Source organism: Coturnix japonica, chromosome 11, assembly GCF_001577835.2.
Source record: "Coturnix japonica isolate 7356 chromosome 11, Coturnix japonica 2.1, whole genome shotgun sequence".
In the NCBI taxonomy this organism is placed as follows: domain Eukaryota; kingdom Metazoa; phylum Chordata; class Aves; order Galliformes; family Phasianidae; genus Coturnix; species Coturnix japonica.
The window spans coordinates 14,477,484-14,500,208 of NC_029526.1; the positions used below are offsets into that span (position 1 = coordinate 14,477,484).

The 22,725-nt window shown below is 37.8% G+C and overlaps 1 protein-coding gene across 5 annotated transcripts in view; it reads left to right on the forward strand.

The window, feature by feature from the left end:
- The window catches only part of CDH13 (cadherin 13), a 386,189-nt gene that overhangs the window by 314,986 nt on the left and 48,478 nt on the right, over positions 1–22,725 (forward strand). For all 5 annotated transcript variants that reach the window (XM_015874146.2, XM_015874147.2, XM_032447005.1 and 2 more), the window contains one exon: positions 21,861–22,043. In XM_015874146.2, coding sequence (XP_015729632.1) covers positions 21,861–22,043 — 183 coding nt within the window. The remainder of the gene's footprint in view (positions 1–21,860; positions 22,044–22,725) is intronic.

Here is a 22,725-nt window from a genome sequence, read left to right on the forward strand (position 1 = left end):
TGATTCAGTTGTGCTACCCACTGGGGTAAAACAGCCCTTAGAGTACAATATGCATCCCTGTCTGCTTGTGGTTTGAAGAGGATATGAGACTTTCATAGCACCATCTGGAGAGATTTATTTTTCAATTCAGGCTGTTGAGACACACACTTGTAGCTTGGAGAGTCCCTGTCTTATTCTTGATATTGGCTAATCCTGTTGAAGACCAATTACTGAGCTAAAAGCACTACTAAGGTCCCTCCTGGCTTTCTTTTCTATATTTCTTTTACAAAAATTACTTAGACATAATACTGTTTTCTATTCTAAACATACCTCCCAACACAGGCTAAATCTGTCCATTCAGATTGCAAATTGAAAACAACAAATCTCACTTTCCCTTCTTCAGTGATCTGAAAGTCAACACTGATCCTACCTTGCCTTTCTGGCAAAATGTTGCCCTTTGAGAATCCTAACTAATCTCATTCCTTCAATTTGTGTGTCTTGGAGATGAGCAAGACCCTACTCACAGTTCAGGTTATATTCTCCATTTCCTAAAATAAATAACCCTTGTGTTAATTCTGTGATATTTATGTGTTTTTCCCCAGAAATATTCATAGAATCATAGAATTACCCAGGTTGGAAAAGACCTTGAAGATCATCAAGTCCAACTGCAGCCTAACCAATACCCTAACTCTAAAAACCCTCCACTAAATCATATCTAAATCATATATTAAATTGGATGTTTGGTGAAAACAGAAGAGATGTAGTCTCATGACTGACTCGTATTCTGTCCAGACTGAGGAAAAGATCTAGGTGCGAACGTGTTTGTACTAGAGTTCATTTGCAATGGATTTACTAGTTTAGAAAGTACCTATTAGTCAAATGGAAAGCTATTTACCAAATCCATGTGAAATGAAACAAGCATTTGATTGGTGATAAACATATATTTATTTGTAATTGAAGACTATGAGTATTCTGTCCTCACTGCTAAAATAGCACAGCATTTGAAATTTACATTCAATTTCTGTAAATTGCACCACTTCCTCATGGTTAATAATTGTTCATTACTTTCATTCATGTGGCAACGTCTGTGGCATTCAGTTTTCTCAACTGTTCTGAGTGCTGAGCAACATGACTCATTACAACATCATGCAAGCAGTTTGGGAATCTCAGTTTTTAAATATCATAGGCATTTAGATTTCATTTTTAGAATAGTTTTAGATATCGAAAGTGAGTGAGAAAGAAAGCTCGTGATCAAGAGAGATGTTAAAATTTCAGAGTTGTGTTATGAGGATACCAATCTAAGGATTTTCCCCAGGGAGGTGGTTGAATATCTATCCCTGAATGTGTTTAAGAGCCGTTTGGATGTGGTGCTCAGGGATATGATTTAGCAGAGGGTTTTTAGAGCTTAGGCTACTATGGTTAGGCTGTGGTTGGACTTGATGATCTTCAAGGTCTTTTCCAACCTGGGTATTTCTATGATTCTAAGGGTGTGTGGATGACTTCTATGTAAATATTCTGGCTATCTGAGTAATTAAATTACCTTTTTGTTATTTTCCTTCTTCCCGTTTATTGCTTCTTGTCAAAATTAGCTGGCTGCAGGTTTCTCATGTGATGAGAAAAGCTCAGCACCACTCAGGATCAAATTACCAATGACCTTAGAAACAAAGAAGCTGCTGCAGTGCTATAAGAATGAAGTTATTTTAGAGAGAGAACAAATGCTTTTATTCTGCGCACTGACAGAAATAGAGGACTGTTGAGCAAAGCAAACATAAAACCCCCACAACTACTTAGAAGACCAGTATTTCCTCTACTCATTGAGATTCATACTGTGTGCATAATAATTGGTATTCCTGTGGCTTTCAGTGAGCTATCTGCATAACCAGCGTAAGCACTTTGTTCAAGAACTTCTGCAAAATATGTTTAACACCGGGTCCATCCACTTATCACATAATTAGAGCTGGATGCACTGCATAGTGGTAGCTTGCAGACTTCAGTGATTTATCTTTGCTTGTGAGGGGTGAGTTCATTGCTTTGTTTCTCTCCACCAAGGTCATGAAATACACAAAGTTGTCTATTTAAACTCCAGATAAACACATTTTTGTGGTACATAAAACAACAGAGTGCCTGCTTTATAATCTGAAAGCAGCTGAAAAACACTTGTATAAGTACAGGAAAGGTTCTATGAATAGAAATGATCATTCAAACAGTGTGAAATTAGGGAGGAATAGAAAGTCTCTTCACTGTTTCTCCAGATCTGACTTTTCCCCAGCATTTTTAATCTCCGTCGAGCTCACAAGTAAGCTGGTGTTTTTGCCAGTCCTTTTCCTCTCTCTTTTTTTCTTCTTTTTTTTGTTCCTTTCCTGCCCTTTGCTTAGCTTCTTTGATTTGTTATGATCAGCTGATCTGAGCATCCTCCATGTGAACCTCTGTGAGTCTGTGGCATTTGTAACCCTTTGGTTATTCTCAGAAGGTCAGCAGCAGCTGAGTGGTAATAACAACAGTTCTCACTACAGCTGGTAAATCCTCACTGCAGAACCATTCCAGGGCTGACTATTCTCTGCAGGCCTCCTCCATCTGCTTTTGCTAACAGCGAATATCCAAACACTGTGAGCAACAAAAAAAAGCCATAAAACCACAATTTATTGCTCTTCTGCAAGAAGTGAAGGTTAATATGCTTTCTCAGTATCGTCCACAAAGTGAGAACTTTACCATAGATATTAAGTTCTGAATTACAAAGTAAACGGTAGTAGTAAGAGTTTTGACTACATAGAGCACAGCCACATTTGGGTATCTAAATGGGGAGTAGAAATTAAAGATGAAGGAAGCTTCTGACAGAGGCTCTTGAAAGGCACACAAACTAAACAAAGATAATGTATTGTTTTGAGGCCTGGGCTCAGACCATTTATTTGAGAAAGCTGAATAAACATAATTATTAGCAGTCATTGCTAAGAAGTCCTATGTGATTTTCCAATAAAACATGTTCTGTCCAGCTGGAATTTTGCAGTTGACTTCAAATCAAGTTAGGATTGCTTAATGGAGATTTCAGTTTAAACATAGATTTTAAAATCAGAGCATTTAGCCTGAGAAAACACACGTGATTCTGTTTGTTTGGGTTTGTTTTACGAATGTGCAGCTGGAACATTCTATGGAAATCTAATTTCACTTCTCTTCCAGTGTGGCTTATAGTATGTACTTCCTCCATCATCTCTGTAGGGAGTTCCACCTTCAGTACTGAGTGCAGGCAGGTGATACACAGAGTTCAAAGCAACTTCACGCAATTGTATTTTTTCAGATTACGATATGAAAAGGTTTGTCAATGAAATCTTTCTCAAAGTAACTTTTGATTTCTGTATGGGTAGAACTCATTTTGCCTGTGTAGCGTCCAGTGTACTGAAATCCCACATTCTGTTGGCAAACTTTGGTTTTCATGCATGGTATTCATTGCAGGGTGACTCCCAAGTCAAAGTCTCCTTGCTATTATTCAGCCTATACAATATGTATGTTGGTGGATAGCTAGTGGGGAACAGATGACCTGAAGGGACTTTTCTTTTACATATGTAAAGAGTTGCAGTTCCTCACATGCAGAGTGTGAAATGAGAAGTCTATGTTTCCTTGTCTGACATAGCTCAGCTGATGTGAGGAGCAGTTCTAAGAGGGATTGTTAGATGTGTGGCACAATATCGCTCTAATCCCATGAGTTAAGGAGCCCACACTGTTAATATGCCTCTAGCATCTGTAGGAGTTCTATTTTAAAAGCAGGATTAAACAAGATAACACACTATAGATCTAAACATATTCAATTTGCACCAGACAAAACCCTATTTAATAGCAATTACACAATATGTGCGAGCTGCTATCGTAGTTGTAGCTTATATGAACAGAAGGGATTTATAAAACTGAATTCATACAAAAATAAGAGCCATGTGCCTGCATAGGTCATTCCACTAGAGAGAACGTAGTGATCGGTTTATCAATTCCTTCACTGACAAGTGAGGCTTTAAGATTATTTTTTTTTGTCAGAGGCACTAAAACTGATTTGGCTACTACAAATTTTGCGAGCCATCTGTGCATCCGAATCAAAATGTCAGGATTATTTAGACAAAATATCTTTTTTCCTTCTGCTCTGGAACATTACAATAGTGAACCGACAAAAAATCAACATGCTAAAAGGAGCTGTGCATTTATTCAAGTGAAATTGTTAGTAAGTGCCTAAGAGAGAGACTCATTTGGAAAGCAATAAAACTGTGTAGGGCTGGTCGTCTCTTGAAGTTACTGGAATGAAAATGGTGTTGATATGTTTAAGGAAAAAAAAACACAGATTAGGGGATTCATATGGAGCTCTTTGCGCTATAGTCTCTGTTGAGGAAAATGATACAGGAGTGTAATTTATTCATATCCTTGTACTTTCTGCTTTGGCTTATTTCCAGGGCTTGTTTGCTTTAGAGTCCCAGATGCTTATTTGCTTAAAGGGTAGCCCTTTCTCTAGCCGGCTGTCTAACAATCACTTAATATTTATTTGTTTTTACAAATGTTTTCCCCTGTGTTCCCAATCCATATGTCACAAGAGAAAGTATAATCTCAGCACTACACACAGTACTAACTTCATCCTATTTTGACTGCTCTGGAATCTGACCTCATGCTGAAAAATCCCTGAATCCAAGCCAGGTACCTGACTTTGTTTCCATCCGGCGCTATTGCTCTGTGACCCGTCCTTATGAATTTCTCTCACTCTGTAGTATCTTCTTCCACTTAAGTTGATGCAGATTTTTTTTTTGTCCAGTCCTCTGCCAGTTACACAATGATCTATTGTTTCTGATATTTAAATTGCACACTGCTGAAACATATCATCTTTTTGTGCCATCCTTCAAAATCTCTTTTGCCTGCTTCATAGTACTCTATTAAAAACAAACAAACAGAACAACCAACAGTGTTTGGTCTTTCTCCCTTTCAAGCTTGCTATTTAGTTAGCTATCTGTAATTAACTTTACCTGAATCTTAATAGTTTCCTTTTGTTTTATTTAGTTTTAGTTTTTCCTTTCTCTTTGAAGTCCTTGAGTTTGTCATTGACGTTCAGACCTGAACATCTACTGTCCCTTAAATACATTTCCAGTTTCTGCTTCAGCTCTACTGGGACTGATTTCTGTGGTGTAGCCGTTGACTGCTCTTTGACATGAACATCACCTCCTTTTTCCCTCTTCTAATTTCTGTCACTTTTCCCACTGTTCTCTTATACAGAGACCTGTCTATGTAATATTTCTCTAAATGCTGTGTTTCTCTGTTGCCTCATTATCCTCTTTCTGTCTCCAGGATTTTTCTCCCTTAATTTCTGGAGGATCTTCCTTTCTGCCATTCCCTGATGCTGTGAACTCTTCTTTGTCCCTTCACTCTCTTCACTTCTCCTTGTGAACCACATTTTTGTTTTCGTGACTTAAACTGTTTGTTTATGACTTGCAGAAGTCTACATATGCTTTTTTTCCCCCCCTTACCTTCTATAAATCGAGTCCCATCACTGCTTCCACATATCATCATCTCACTTTTTTTCTTATATGGTTTATTTCCTCCTCCTCAGCTCATTTGTTTTGACCGCTTTCAGTCACTGAGGCCAACAGTGCCCATACGTTATGTTATACTGTCAGATGTTCTTAGATCAATGATTTTTCTTCATTTAGAAGACTGATGGTAAGGAGAGTGCTGCTGTCCTCAACAAGTTTAAAGGGCTGGAAGCAATCTTTTGGCTCAAAAGAAGTTTGAAAAAACCAGGCAGTTATTTGAGAAACTTTGAAAACATATACAAGAAAAATGAATCCTGCTAAATAAGCTCATATCTAAAACAGACAGTTGTCTGTTGCTGAAATAATACCAAGGAAAAACATTTATCTGTTGTATTGATATTCTTAGCTGCCTGTATCTGAGGCTCCCATCCAAGCAGTGTTTCACAGAGATGTGAATGCAGCATTAGAGTATAATTTAAATCTGGATTTTTTTATGTATGCACAGAAATACAGGTCCACAGATGTTTGCTTACCTAAACAAAAAGCAGATGTTTTCTCATCCCAAAATTGCATTTTCTAATATAGATTGCATTAAAACTGAAATGTGGTTAGGTTTTACATGTCTGCTTGAAAATAATACAACTCACATTTGAAAATGGAGAACACTGTAGTTGATTAATAGATTCAGTGTTGAACTAACCATAGAAAAAAGTGTATATTTGAAGACGGATGAAGGGCATGTTTTCTAAGTTAGCAGCTCTGACCTTTTCAAGTTTTCCATCTTAAATAATAATTGAAGCCATGAGTAAATAAATCCAACTTTGCCTGCAGATGTTGAACTCTTTAATGTCCTTTTACTCGAACATAGCTGCTGCCTGATATTAATGGCAGAAACAGTTTTATCATGTCCCATGCTGTGGCTGACTGGTAGTCTCTAGGAACTGTTTTCTTTCCTCCAGCCATATGATTAAAATGCAGTTCCAATCAATAAATCTGTATAGTTTCTGTCAATGGTAAGTGTTTTCCTAGGGGTCTTCTGTGTCCCAAAGGCGTTTCTTTTTTTTCTTTAGTTCTTCTATATTCACCAGAGAACCAAATTACAATAAATCTTGTTTACCTAGGCTGCCTGTTGAGGTTGTTTTTGGACTGCCTGCTGGAAATGGAGCCTGCAATACAGAGCACACAAAAACATTCACAGGCTGGTAGATATAGATATAGATGTTAGCAGTAAGGAACCTCTCTTAACAACGCTGAGCTCTGCCGTAGCCTCTATGAAGAGTTTGCTTTAGGAAGATTAAATATTTAAGCACATACTCGTCACTCATTTGCCACGTTAGTGGGTAGCAGTCAGGGGAGAGCTGAGCAGATTCTGACATGCGATTTCAGCTGAACTTTACCACTTTTCGAGGATTTCAGATAATTCCTGTTCTCCCTTTTCAAGAATCATCTCAGCTGATCAATGGGGCGATATGTGAGCAACTAATAGATTTTGGATTCTCTTTCCTCTAGTAGCGGTTACTTTAATGCAATCGATTAAAAGGAAATTTTAATGATGTCACTAATTGTGCTTTTAAAGGAAACATGGCAGCTATTATTGAACTATTAATTTATTATTTTGCGTGGTGATCAATTTGGAAAATCACAACAGTGATTCCATCCCCTGCAGTCTCGCTTGTTTGTTTCATAAGTTGGGAAATAATGCTATAAGAGAAACAATGAAGTAATTGTATTCAACTCATCATTTTTTCTAGTTCTTATTTTCTTGTTACAGAAGGTGCAAGAGAAAAGTAATTTTCCTGAATTTGGCAGTAGGCAATACGTGTTTCCACACAAACATGCAGGCAAGAAAGCAGTCTAACTTGTTTCTGTAACAGCCTCTCTTTAGCTGCAAGTACTGGGCTATAGCTGTCTGTATGAATAGGCACATAGTCAGCAGAAATGAGCTTTGCTCATCTGAATTATTTATTCAGAAATAATAAGCGTGGATTGTCAACACTTACACAGAGGATTATCTGTGTTACACAGTAAAGCCATTAGGATGTCTTTGCTGGGCTAATTTGTACGTGTTTGGGGAGCATCTTTTAAATGCCCAGAGTCCAGCATATAAGTTGAAGCTCACTTATTCTATACATTTATTTTTTTAAATACATAAAGTATGGGCAACATTACAAATGTTAATGCTACTATTATAGGATCATCATTTAAAGATACCAGTGTTCTCAAAGGGCTCCGGCAGTGTGTCATTTCCCTGCTTTATTAAAATGAATGAACAGATGTACAATTTATTTCTGCTGAACTATCATCTAAATTCATAAGCTATTTCTCATGTGCCTGAAATCTGTGTTGGTTTCCCATTTTCTTTGCCTTAGAAAAGAAAAAAAAATTACACTCTCACATTTATCACTCTGGGGATATAAACGAGAAGTATACTCTCCACTTCATTCACTTTAGACTAATATTCTCAATACAATTTAAGTCCCATCTCTTCAAGGCTATTCAGCAAAACCTGGGCACTGGAACACCCAGGAACCGATTGGAAAATGGCATTACTATCTGTGTTGAAGATTGGCAGGTGGACTCTGGGGACACTATCTGTTCTCTCTGACAGAATGAGGTGGCACACGACTGCATTTAATCTTTTTGGTTGGCATTTACAATGCCAGCGGAGGCTATGAAATTTCTTAGCAACGTGTTGGGAAGGAGCAAATAATGACAAGTAAGTAGAAGAGGTGAGGAGGTTGGGCGTAATTGTAGTGAAATTTGCAGCTAAGGAGCACATATCAGATGGCCCCAGCCACTGACAAAGATGTGTTTATTTGTCTTGCTGCAGCCACCAAGCATGGCAGGTACCCCATGGAAGTGATAAACAAAACAAGACAATGCAGAGATTAGATGGAGTAAAATTATGGAGGTTTAAAAGTACATGAAACAGACATGTTGCCTTGGAAAAAAATGAGTATAAATATCTCAGACTGTGTGCTCTCAGCCTATCGCTGTTCTCATTTGCTGGCAATGTGAGGGTGATATTTTGCACTAATTCCATGTGAGGAATGAGTGGATAATATGCCCTGGGGTTTCTGGCAGCATTTCCTCTTCAAGCTGTTTCTAAGGGTTTATATTGTAAGCAAGCTGTAAAATTTTTCCGATGGATTTGTAGTTGACAACAGAATTCTCAGGCTGAGATCGTGTTGGGTTTTTAAATTTATTTATTTTTTTCCCTGATAAAAGTCACTTTGGCAAGAGTAAGAGTGGAACAGAATGTGAATCAATCTGCTTTCTTCATTCCATAGCTGCTCTATGGAATTTAAATGTAGGCATTTAAGTACTTCTTTGCCAGACAATTCAGGAATATTAAGAAGTAATTGTTGAGATCTTTAGGATTTTTGTTAAGAAGACTTTTATGGGGTGGTAGGAACAGCTTGTCAGGAAAGACAACTTTTTCAGTAGTGAGAAAGGAAGAGTTGTAGCTGGAACAGGTATTTCTTTATGGTGGCCACATCGCAGGCGTTCTCAAAACAACTAAATTTGGATATCTAGTTCTGCCATTACTGTTCCCTTTCTATCCTTCCCTAAACTGACATAATAATTATTTTCCTTTCCCCCAGCAATATCCCAGTACTTCAGCTACCCTAGAGATTTGACTCATTTTTTATGGGAATTTTCCTTGCTTCCACTGTAGCCCATTGCTTCTTGGCCTTGTCCTCTACAAAGTGGTGGACAGATAATTCCCTTCTCTACAGCAGCCCTATATGTATTCTTGCTATGCAGGTTTCTTCAAGGTTGGGAATGATGGATATTTGCCTGCTCTCTGGTTGCTCTGTCTCCTGCACTGTGGGCAGGAAGTGGGTGCAGTACTACAGCTGAGTCCCCAGTGCTGAGCAGATGGGAGATTTTCCTGCTTCTGTCTTGCACACTGTCCTTGTTACACATCTCTGCACAGTTTTGCTGTTGTTGCAACATTAAATTGCCTTTATTGTCCATGATTCTTTTCCAGTAGCAGAATAAGTGACAAAGCCAGCATCTGCTATATGTGGTTTCTTCTTCTTTCATCCTCAGCAGAGGAGAGGAAGATTGGATATATTTTGAGCATTTTGATGTGATGGAATTTTGCTGCTGTTTATTTTCTTCTATACGTGTGGGTTTCTGTTTAATACAGAGGATTTGATTATATCATCTGGATACTTTCCTTTTATCTGTTTTGGGTGTGTTTGTTTTTTTTCTGTAACCAGCTGAGGGTGATTCATAGAATCATTAAGGTTGCAAAAGACCTCTAAGGTTCTATAGTCCAATCGTCCACCTACCACCAATGTTGCCCACTAAACAATGTCCCTTGGTACCACTTCCGCTCTTACATAAAAGAGAATGTACAATCACTGGCTAGGGAGCTTTATGTCATAGCTTGGCACTCTGTGATCCTTCTCCACATCTTTCTGCTAATACACCTAACTTCTGACCTGCAATTATCCTGCAGTTCCTATTCTGAGTTTCTTTTAAGCTAAGGGAGTATGACAGCTGAGTCAGATTTTCTGCCACAGGCAAATGTGCAGAGGGGCTTAGGAGGAGATTCATCAATTGCAGAGTTAGTTTGGAGCAGGTTTCATTAGGAGACTGTTTTATAAGCATATAGCATTCTTCATTCCAAAGAACCCCAAAGGAATATACAGAAAATGGATCCTCTCCATGGGCAAACAGAAGATTAAACTGCAACTTTCTGCTGCTTGCAGGGAAAATGGAGGTTTAAGACTTTGTTTCCTTTATTACAGGATTCTACTCATGAAAGTTGCTTAATTTTAAAGAAATACAGCCAGCTCTGGTATTGGATTATTACACCCAAAATCTTGTTGATGAGCAAATGGAAATCTCACCTTATATATAAAGCCAACAATACATTATTAGTGTTATTGAAAACTAATCCAAGCCAATGTTATTCCAAAAATTGTTATCAATCCAGATCTGATAATTACAGGAAAATGCATAAAAAGTGTCCATAATTTTAATAATCCAGTTATGAAATTGTTGAACATATGCTCCTTAGTTTCTACCACTATTCCTTCTCATCCTTTCCTGGTTCCTCTAGGTCTTGAAGAAGGTGGTTTCAGTTCAGTGTTTGTGGTATTGGTATTAGGACAGGTTGCCTAGTTCTTGAATCAGAGTAGGACAAATGTAATGCTCATATTGATGATTTCTTCTTCCTCCCTTCCTTTTCATATTGGCTAATGTGCTTTTAACTAACATGTTGCTCTTTCTAAGGTTGACTGAGAATATGATGTGCTGTGATACACCTGAAAGTGTGCTGGAAGCTCTCCATCTTCATTAGCCCACTGAGATTGTGGTAACCAACCCATCTCTGGGTAAGAAGGCAGAGACAGTGGCTATGGCAGGAGCCTCAGGACTCTGCATGAATATCAGTGATTGGCAGACTCAAGAGTTGTTATATAGGATGTAAAACTAACTGGTAGGAGTCAAATCAAGCTGCTGGGCATTTGTATTCATGTGAGAAGTACCTTGAGATTTTCAGGGAGTAGGAAGGGATCTTTTTGGTAGTTATCCCAGACACACTACTTGCAGCTTCAGGCAACAGAAGTACAGCTGTGGTATATTTAATGAGCTCCCCTAGATGCTATCAGGGCATACATGAGAGGGCTGTATTGCCTAAACATAGGAGTATGGCATACCACGTTTAATCAAAGCCTCTTTGCTTGCAAGACTAACAAAGTGGGATTTGGCTAAACAATATTAAAAATCTCCTACAGGCAAAGAAGGAATAAGATCTGACAGTGGAGGTAGGAACAAATGGAGGGAACCAAGAGGAGTTCTCTGAGCCACCTCTAGAATTTGTACCTAGGTGTGAAAATGTGTGTGTGTCTGTGAGAATGTTTATTGTACCAGTTAATACAGGCAGCTCTTCCTCCTCTGGTTTTCCTTTTCCTTTCAAAGCTCAACATCCCTGACTTCATGAGTGAAAATATCACAAGTAATTGAAGTTGAAAATCCCTGAAGAATATTGAATTAGAAATTAAGCAAAAAAGCTCATCAGTTGGAGAACAGGAATCCTGAGCAATTTTTTGATGCAGTGGTACAGCAATTGGAATGATGTTTTTTTCTCCTAACTGCTTCACTAACTGAATTGATTGAATTAAATGTGTTCTGTGGTGCTAGCTAACCTCTGACCCCAGTTACTCGGGATAATCAGGGGGGTAATCAGCCTGCCGTGATCTGAGCTCCAAAGTAACGAGAATATTGCAAGGTTCAGGAAGCCTGTGCTGGTATTAATCAGATGTCATCAGTGCTTGATTATAAATCCTAAAGACCATCAAATTGATACAACATGGTTTAATTCACTAAAAATTAGGTATCTACATATTAATCACCAAGATGAATATCTGAAAGTGATTGCTTTTCTACTAAGTGAAGTCAGGTGTCAACGCTTTGGAATGCTGCACAGTTTAGTAATAAATATAATGATCAGCATCAGCACAAAAGTAGCATTAGCCAGATTAAAAAAGATTTTGTTCTAACCTCAAATAGATTTTTCCTCCTACTGGAGTTTACAGCTCCATTGAAATCATTCCTCATGTTTCAGCTCTAATTATGAGCTTACTCAGAAGCAAGAAATAGTATATATTTCAAGCTACCTGCTAACGCAGCATTTCCTCACTTCCAAGGGGAAAAAGAGTGGCTGCTTACTGTATATCATACAGCTGTGGATAGAAGTTAAGTGATATTTATTGTCCCTTAAAATTATTTTCTCCGGAATTGGCAAGCTCATTTGAAAAATCTGTATCTATAAATTTGTGTTAGGATCCAGTTAATTGCTGGCATTCTTGCTTGCTCTCTTTAGGAAGAGTGGAAATTTTGGTACAAATGTATTAGCATATTATGTAGATATTTGGTACAGAAGAAGGGGAAGCAGTCCTAAGAGACAGTGTTAGCACTGATACTAATAAACTAATGTTCTTCATACCTGTTCACCCATGTCACACAGAGGGTAGTGAGACACTGGAACAGATTATCCAAGGAGACTGTGGATGCCCCATCCCTGGAGGTATTGAAGGCCAGGCTGGATGTGGATCTGGGCAGACAGGGCTGGTGGTTGGCGACCCTGCATGTAGCAGGGGATTGGAACTGGATGATCATTGTGGTCTTTTTCAACTCAGGCCATTCTATGATTCAGTGTCTTTATTTAATGGGTGTTCAGCCCTGTGGAAAAGCCTTTTTAATATGAACTAGTGATAATACTTACTGCTTATTTCTCTTACTGGTTTCACCTGTATTTTCTGGGAATCACATGTATTTGCCTTAGAAACATTATCTGCTTGGAATTAGAAATCTTACACTGTTTCTCAGGGATTTTTGATAATCCCACAGTGTTAGTGGTGTCTGGGATGAAGAAGTTGTGTAATTTCTGGATATCCCATTAAGAGCCATCTCTAGTGATTACTTGCTGTCTGAATGCATGGCATTCTCTTATGGTCATTCTCCTTACCCTCCACTAGCATTTTGCAGTGATGGTTTTCACAGGCGCAATAATCATGATGTACCATCATAGTAGAACAGGCTGTGCTTGCTGTTATGTTCTGGTAACCTCTGCAGCTCATACAAGGTAGTTCTAATAGGCTTGATTCACAGTATACAGGCTTCAATGTGTACAGCTTTCTGTATAAAGCATATACAATGTCTTGGCCCATCTTGACCTCCCTTTTGATTCTTGGTGCCCAGACATATCAAGCAAGAAGAACTGTCATCAAGCTCATAGTCATTCACATTGCCTAAGCAGATTAGAGAGAATTGAGTATCAGGTTATATAAAATCCTTCCTTTTCCTTATTAATTTAAAAAAAAAAAAAGACAAATGGTTATTTATTTACAGCAAAACATATCCAGCTGAGACTGAAAAGGTGTTTGTGTTAAAGAAGGTTATGTGTACAGAGAATTCATGGTTAGAAAGACATAAATAGCAGGTGAGGAAATGAAAGTACTCATAATGCTCCCTCTGTGACATTGTGGACAGGAAATAGGAGCTTACAAAAGTAACATTTCACTTTCCTTTTTTACAAATACTTTTCTTTCAAGAAAAGATGAAATGAATATTGGCAAAAAGAGTTGGGCAGTGGGAGATGGAGACCATGGGTAACCTTAAAGCAATGAATTCATTTAGCATATCTTTTCTTTCTTCCTGACCTTTTCCTCATCTGCACAATGCCAAACTGCTGTATGCTTCAATCACTCTTTAGCACTGTGGGTCTCAATATACACTTAAATCTCATGCATTTTCAAAGCAGGCCACCCCAGCTGCAAGTGAACTCCTCTCGGGCTGCCTTTTGAAAGCTTGCATCACAGTGCTGTATGGGGAGGCTCAGATCACTCCACAGTCATTAGTCCAATAGGTTACATTTATTTCTGTTATTCTCTGATCTTGACCTTGGGAAAGGAATTTTTCTGTTCTAACAGGGCTGGACACACCAGTACCTCGTCAGGTTAACAAGAGCACTGTGGTTTACTGGGTGTTCAAGATACAATTTAGATTTTTCTGCTTTGGGAGGAAAAATATAGAATAGGAGAGAGACCATTAATTATGATAGTTCACCTACACCTCAGATCTCTAAATTGTTCTCATTGCAATATACCTTTTTGATCTAGCAGTAATACTGATATTCGGTGAATACTGTGTGAATGGGATTGTAGGGTAGATAATTTGCAAGAAAGTCACATAGAACTAGTAGGCAAAGCTACACGCCATAGGCTTCATTCATCACTTTGTTGGCAGGCATAGAACACTTGTGTTCAGATGGATTGAAAAATGGAGTGTCGAACTAAATTCTTCCTTCCTCACCCACTTTCCCCAGAAAATGCTGGCTAGAGATTTCATTTTTAAAATTCAGACAAATTTTGTATCGCTGCAGATAAAAACGGCCTGTAAACTTCCATCTGTACCTCCTGCCTCCTCCGGCACAGTGGGAAGCCTTGCAGAGTTCTTATCTGCTTCCAAAAAAGAATTTTTCAGACTGGGCTAACTTCAGTTGGCTCGCAGCTGGAGGGGCTTGTAAATCTAGGGCATCTCATCCCCGTCGGTTGGCACAACCTGAAATGCCAGAAGTTAGGGGAATTGATGAAATTCACTGCTAAAATATCCTAGAGATACCGGTTGCTTTCGTTGCCTCAAACGGTGCAGTTAGCCTCTGCTCACCAAAGACCATGTGAAGAAGCTTAACTGCTGTCAAAGCATCTGCTGTTGGCAGCTTGGGTTGTGATCAGCTGTAAGCTGACGCAATGAATATCTTCTCTAGAAAAAAGCTACAGTGTCCTCCCAGGACACAAAGCAAAGATATCTGATTAGATGCATATGCCTCTTTTTATCCAACAGCCCAAAGAGTCTGCCATTGAATCTCATTTCCATTGTAATTTCCTCTCTCAAAAAGACATCGTGGCTTCTTAACCTGTTCAGAACAGTGTTCAGATTTGCAGTATAAAGATACCAAAGCAGGTACCTTTTTTTTCTATCACAGCATTCTGAAAAGCGTACAAAGTATTTAAAAACCCTATGTTAAGCTGTGACTTGAACACTGCAATCTGATTTGGAAATACTTTTAAACTGGGACAATGTTCCACCTGCTATTCAATAATCAAGTTGCATTTAATCTCAGTATGAAACCTGATGTTGAGATAACTGGGATCCAAACCATGGTGACATTCAGTATGAAGTTGTTGTCTCTATGTGAACTTCATAGCCTAACTTATTATTTCCTTTCTTATAACAGTGGGGAGGCAATCTTTACCATGATTTTAAGTAAAGAACAAATAGCCATGGGAGCTGATTGCTGAATTATATAATAGTTTGCATACCACTTAGGTTCTTTAAATCTAGCTTTGATGTTGGGAGTCAATTCTTATATCCTGCTCTTAATGGAGATATATTTTCTCAACTTATTCCACATCTCAACTAAATCCAAATGCATAAATTAGTCTGGGAAACAGTGGGTGGGGTTTGTTGCTTACAGTCCTGACCCATGAAGCAAATGCTTCCCACTTATAAGTGTGACATGAAGCAGTCTTAGTGGCACAGGAGAGTTTGCGTAACTTCCTTCTAATGGAAACAAGCAGCTTCCACTCTTTTTCCATTAGTATGATACCATCACTAAGCTCATCCATATACATCAGTTTTCAGCATCAGAAAATTTGTTTTGGGTAGGAAAAATTCTGCTAGAAGTGAAAGAGGAGCATTTAAAAGGACTCCTTCACTTTCCCTGTGACTGCTATTAGACTAAATGAGAACTGTGTGGATTGTTGTAGAATGTTTGTAGAACTCTTCTGCTTTAAAATGTGGTGGAAGAAAGTGAAAGAAAAATTCAGCTATGTTTGTTCTATTCTAAAAAAGACATCTAGGATTTTAGGAAGAAGATAGACTTTATACTGCTGTTGATGGGAAGAGCAGTGAGGAGGAAATAATACTTAGCTGAGTTGGCTGAATACATTACAAGTGCTCTCCAATGTCAGAAGCAGAAATCTCCCTGGTCCCTAGGCAATGCTGATGCTGTAACAGGTGAATGGGGAAAGTCTGCTCTTTTATGTTCAATCAGATCATCATTTTCTCCAGTGCTGTTGTTTGAAACATAAGGCTTGTTCTACTTGGCAGGGGGTATGGAAAGCTTTTTGATAAAAGAGAAGATTGCTGTTTCTTTGAGTTTTTCTCAAAAGTATGCGAAGTGTAGTAAACATATTGGCCTTTCTTATGTCTACCACAATAGAGAAAGGATATGTTTTACTATAATGTGACCACCATTCCAGAATGGTTCATTGCATTTATGGGTATTTTAATTATTCTATAAATAATAGAATGCATGTTTCATTTATATGTATCATTTCCCTGTTTCTGCATTCTGTCCCTGCCCTTTTCAGTCATGAATGCTGAAGCCTAAGGAATTCTTGAAGAGATCCAGACAAGTCCTAGAGATATGTTGGTTCATTACAGTGGAAAACTTGAAGGACCCAGAGCGTGAAGAAACAGCCTGATTAATAATGTCTGATTCTTTGATTGTTTGCTACATTACTTGGACTTCTAGCAGTCCAAGCAGACCGACAAGTAACAAAACAAGTTAAAGTCATGTTGAAACCCCTTTGCCTTTCCTTCATCATTGATGCGTATAATAGCAGCAGCACTAATCATCTTTGTGTCTTTCAGTAACAAGGTACAAGTCTATATTGCCTGCAGAAATTACAGAGAGCAGAATTTAATCCTTCCATTTAGTTAATTAATCTTCTGGTTTTGTTGCTGTTTTTACAGGCTGCAGCTTAGCATGGACAAAAATATTCATTTGGTCTTTCATTTTTGAGCAGTACTTCTATTCTGTAATGTAACTGGCACGTGCCTTAAACGATCACATGGTGTTTACATGCATAGCCTGTGAAATTCATTGAAAACTAAAAAGTGAAAATGCATCCAAAATGATTATGGTCAATTTTATATATTCAGAAAGATTTATTTTTTTTTTCTAAGCTACAATTGAATTCTTTCTGTAATTCCATCTCTAGGGAGATGGAAGAATATTATGTACCTAAAAAAAAAAAAACCAACAAAAAAAAACCCACTATAGAATAAGCTGAAAGAAACACTTAAAAAAATAATATAGTGCCCAAATGCCAGCGTTACTGCAGTAAGATGGGGACAATTACTGAAGACTGTTCAGGTGACTCATACCTTTAATTTGTGTTTTGCATCTAGTTTACAACATCAGTTCTTGTCATACTGTGATAATGCTTTATATTTACATAGTGTCTTTCCCCTAAATGTCTCCCAAAGTATTTCATACATTGCTGTGTATACAGATTACATCAATTTAATCCATTACATTAATACTGTTATCTCTGCAGTGAGGTAGAGCAACTATTTGAGTCCATATTGTAAAGGCAATGTTCAGCTTAAAGAGAAAGAAAATGCCTTCAAAACGTGTAGAAGATATCAGTGAGAATGTAATGCCTAGTTGCAATTTGCCCTGATAACAAAAATATACTTGTTCATGCAGGGTGTTGGTTGGGTCTTCTTCTTTATGGCCTGCCTCAGACCCCAGTGCTAGAGCAACACACCTGCACATTGTGTTGAAATGAAAAGGTGACTGAAGAATCATCAGTATCACTTTGTTGTTGTGTGCTCAAATGTTGCAGGATGTCAGTGGGTGCAGTTTTTTTCCACAGGGAAGAATTCAGTTACCTTTGCTTCATCTTTACTTTCATTTCAGATGCCATTCCATCATACTGCCACTCTGCTGCCATCTGTTGTGCAGCAACAAAATGGAATGGAATACTGGTGGGAAGGTTCAGCATCTACAGCCATGCTGCCAATATCTGCCTCTGGGCCAATATAGTAAAAATAGGAGGCATTAATTTTGAGCAGCCCTTGTATGTTGTATCCTTAAAAAATATTTATTGGCCACTCAGGTGCCTGCCTGATGATAGTGTGCAAAATAAAAGGCACATGTTTAAGTACAGACAGATTACGAAAGATTTGCAAATTTTCCTTTGTATTTTCAAGGAAGTAGGTAGAAAAATGTTTGCACAAGGTATGGACTTTCGTGGAGAAGGACAAATACAATAATATAGCTTCCTTGGGGAGTTTCTAATGCAGCTGTGTGAATTAATATATCCCATTATTTCTCATCTTTTGTAATATATAGATGGGGAAACAAGCACATGATAATAGCTCAGAATACCTTCAACTAGAACGTTGCCCTGATTAATGCAATCTGACGTGCAGTTTTAATTTGGTTGTTCTTGACTGGGAATCACAGCATGTAGAATCCTAATGAGCCATGGGGTAGTGATCACCAATCCCAGACACGTTTATCTCACATTGTGTTTCTGCTTGTGGCAGCTCTTTAATTTAGGTTATATCAGTACCCCACTTTGAGACAGAAGTTTTCCATTGACTTCATAAAGGCATAAAGGTTATACCCACATGCTTGACAGCAGACATTCAGGTGATACTGATGCAGTTAAGTGCATTTGTTGTTCTGTGCTCTGAGAAAGCACATAGTAACTGAGTACGTTTACATGAGCTATATCCTAACACAGGTGTTGTAAACCTTGCCACCCCTTTACTGGCTCTCCTGTTGTAAGAAATGTATACTGCTTTTTTTTTCACGCTTGTTTCAGGACCCTCCATGAAAGAGTCTTTGTGCTCTTACACAAGAAAGTCCAGTTGGTGTCCATTTCCTCGAGCTTCTATGTGACAGCAAACATAGCTAATTCTCAAACAAATCTCTTTGTGCTTCCTCACAAGCATGCTTATATTCTTCATCCACATACATCCCTTGATTTTTTTGATGTATCTCAGCAACCTGTTAAGTCTCATTTCTGTACCCAAATCTCATGACTCAGGGTAAACCACAGGCCATTTCAGCCTACCATTAATTGCTCACTGTTTCTAAATAGCTGTTAGTCTGAATCGGTCTGTTTTCTGTCTTTATTTTTGTTTTGACTGCAGAAAAGCAATTGTTTATAAACCTCCAAGTATAATACAACAACCAGAATTTCCCAGCTGTATTTTTGGTAAATACAATAAATGACAATATGGCATATCACTCTACATAGCAAGTAAACCTTACATATTCAAGTACTGAGTTGTTGTAAGTGAATATAGTTCCTTCCAACCAAGTGCATCTCTGTGCCAATGCCTTCTAAATTATTAATATGGGTCCAGATTATAGCAGTTTAAATAAAGTTCTGAACTCATCTATTTTATTCTTAATTTATAGTGGTGCTTAGGGGATGTGCGGATATTTAAAAAGAGTAAAATCAATTAATACATGATCCAATTATTTGTATTAGCCCCTATGGGGTTTTATTTTAGTGCACTGGATCAGCCTTTCCCAGTTAAGCACCGAGAATGTAAAGCTTTCATTTTGAAGTATGATGAACCTGTAGTTAGATTTTCCCTGTCTGCAAATCTAATTCCTGTTTTTGTCTCTTCGGTAAAATTTCCTTCTTGGCTTTTGTTTTTGAAAGGGAGCCCATAGAAATATAGAAGAGTTTTCTGAATATCAGGAAGCAGATTTTATTCTTGTGAAAAGGTGACTGAACAGGCAAAAGAGTTCACCTTGAAGATAACAGACCTTTTATTTTTCTGTGTCTTTTTGTTTCACAGCAGATATTTGGCTTTTAGAATCACAGTCTGTGATTTATTACACTTTTTGCCTTCTATAGACCCATATGATAACTTCTGTGATTGGATCGTTCTCCTTTTTCATCCATCTTGAACGGATTTTAGTCTAAATTCCAGCCAGCTTCAAATACCCCTTGTGTTTGTATGGTCATTTCTAAAACACAGAGGATGCTAAGGGCTGATCATACCACTGTACTACTTGGAATTATCCATCTTGGCACAGCCTCTGCCTATAGATATTGTCAGTTCCTTGATCTGCAGGTGTCGGAATCTCTGCAGTTTTATGCCTCCAGCAACTCTGTGTGTCCTTTCTGAATTGCTAAATCACTGCAACTGAAGCTACTGAGAGTTCTTCCTGGAAAAAAAAGGGGGGGAAGAAGAGAACCAATATCAGCTGACATATCTTTTGAGTTAGATACCCTTAAAATGACATTAAGTAATTTTTGAGCTAGGTGGTGCATTGTGGAAGACCAGAGGGTAAGTAAGACTTAAGATAGAGTGTCCTGTCATATCTAAGATTCTTGAGGATTAACATACTTGAAATCTAGTCACCATTTTGCATAGCAAAATAAGAATTGCTTGGTATTGGACAGTCATTTGGAAAAAGTCTGACTGGTGTCTTGTTTTATATATGCTCAAGCTGAGACAAAAGGAAATAGTACAGAAAGATCAGACCAATCACTTATTTTCAATTAGAGTTATTCTGCTGAGTTTACCAATCCTTACCAATCTTGTTAACGATTCCTCTGTTATTTCCAAGGTTCTTAATAGAGATTTCTTTTGATTCACTTCAAAGCAAGTGAAAACATTGTTATATTATCATTTAAAGTTAATTAAACTGCAAATGAACTTAATGATCTGTCCAAAACAAAGCTCAATCACAATCTGTTACATATTAACTATCAAAATCAAAAGAGTCTTTCAATTCTTTGTTAAATGCACCAAAGAAGATAGAAATAGCCAGTCATTAATGTCATCATTTTGTAACATCAAGTTTGAGGCTGGAAAGCTTGAATTGAATACATACACTTGAAAAAAAATGCTTGGCAATATAAGTCAAATTTGTTGGAAGAAACCAAAAATAGGTAACCGAACTCAGTAAAATACATGGTTGTCTCCTCTGTTTTACTATCAGGAAATTCATTTTACGTACTATTTGTCCAGATTTTGAAACCTATATATTAATAAAATGCCATCTTTTATATTCTACATTCTCACAAAATCTTCAGTGTTCTGACTTGATGTGCTCTATAAGACAGAGCAAGAGACATTTCATCTATTCAAGTAATGAAGTCATTTGGGTGATTTTTGCTCTTTGAATGACATATCAAACATTGCCACTGACAATGAGCAGGGATAGCAAAGCCTATTCCTGTCATTAAAGTTTGTAATTTTGGACTTTTGAAGGCTTAATCCCCAGAAATGCTATGATTTCCTTACGATCTATAATGGTACTGCTGATGTTCAGCACTTCTGAGGATTAGGTATGTTATCAGTCCAGTTTATCCACTATATAGCAGGTATTATCTCTGTTGCATACAGCCCTTTTAGCATGTCAGCTGAAAGTACTTGAAAGGTGAGGAGTGTTATTAACTCTGACCCTTGCAAGCTTTTCAGACAGTTTGCTTAATGTTTTTGCTACTTAAATAACAATGATGTTATACACTGTTTGCCTGGAAAGCAAATTAGAGAGAATTTCCTTGCATAGGGCTTGGCCAACTGACCAGTACAAAAAAATACACAAGGTCATAAAAACTCTTCTACTGAAAGGAGAAACATCACCTTAGAGTTATTCAGAGAAACTGATAGCAGGAGATTCAACCATAAATTTTAGAGCAACACTTCTGCTTTGTTTTGAGTGGAGTTTCCATTCTGGTAGCACCTGCACCTATGCAACACTGCATCTCTTTTCAGGATTCACTTTTCCAGCAGTATGAGAGGAACAGTCTTTTTATGGTCAGAATCTTCTGAAGTCTGATTCTTGTCACAATGCTGTTTATCTGCTGTCTGCTGAATGCAGAACAATAACGTGCTACCTTATATTTCATGGGTGATAATGTATTAAATAGAGCTTACAATACTCAGTTTCAAATTTTCTCACATTGTGGTGAATAATTAATGCTGCCTTGTATACTGTGTCTGGGGGTGTGTGGTCAGTAATTGAAAATATTAACAATTTCCGCTATATTTTTGTTTGTTTGTTTGTTTGTTTGTTTGTTTGTTTTATCTTTGTAGTTTCAGGCCACAGTAAAGGAAGGAGTCACGGGTGTGATAGTAAACTTAACTGTTGGTGACCGAGATGACCCAGCAACTGGAGCATGGAGAGCTGTCTACACTATTATTAACGGAAATCCAGGGCAGAGTTTTGAAATCCATACCAATCCCCAGACTAATGAGGGAATGCTCTCTGTTGTCAAAGTAAGGATCATTTGCTATCACACTGCATTATTACTGTTACCTTTCATTCCTTGGATTTACTGCATGGCAAGGATAAGCTTCCGAAGAATGCAGTTAGCCATCAGCCCTTATTTGCTTCAGCCAATATGTATAACTGCCTTTTTGTTACAGTAACCTTAATTTTTAGTGATAACAACCTGTCTGTTCCTAATTATACTGTCCTTGTGCTTAAATAACAGCTACTTTTGTGGTAACCATCACAATTCACTAACAATAAGAGTTTGCAATGCAGAGCTTTTTTGTGACTAAGGGTACAATTAGAATTCAAGTGCCACATAGTACTGATGGTATTTATCATACATAGCTATTAGGTATGACGTTCTGCTCCCCAGTAGTAAAACTCAACTGGAGCTGTTTAAAAATAACAGCCACACTCCTATGAACTCTGTGAGTGTGAAGAAATTAAGGAATTGGAAAAATGTTAGGAGCAGTCTATGTGTGTACCTCCAGGTATGGTGGACTTTTTGCTTTTCGCTGCTGATATATAAAGAGACACTTTTTAATTGTGAGCATGTCTAATTCTAGAGTCTTGATCAAATATCAGATGCAATAAATGCTTTTGTCCTTTTCTAGCTAATTTTGTCTCCTGAAAGCTTCCAGGAGTGGGTTACAAGCAGTGAGTGTTAAGTACTCTCTTTGTTTT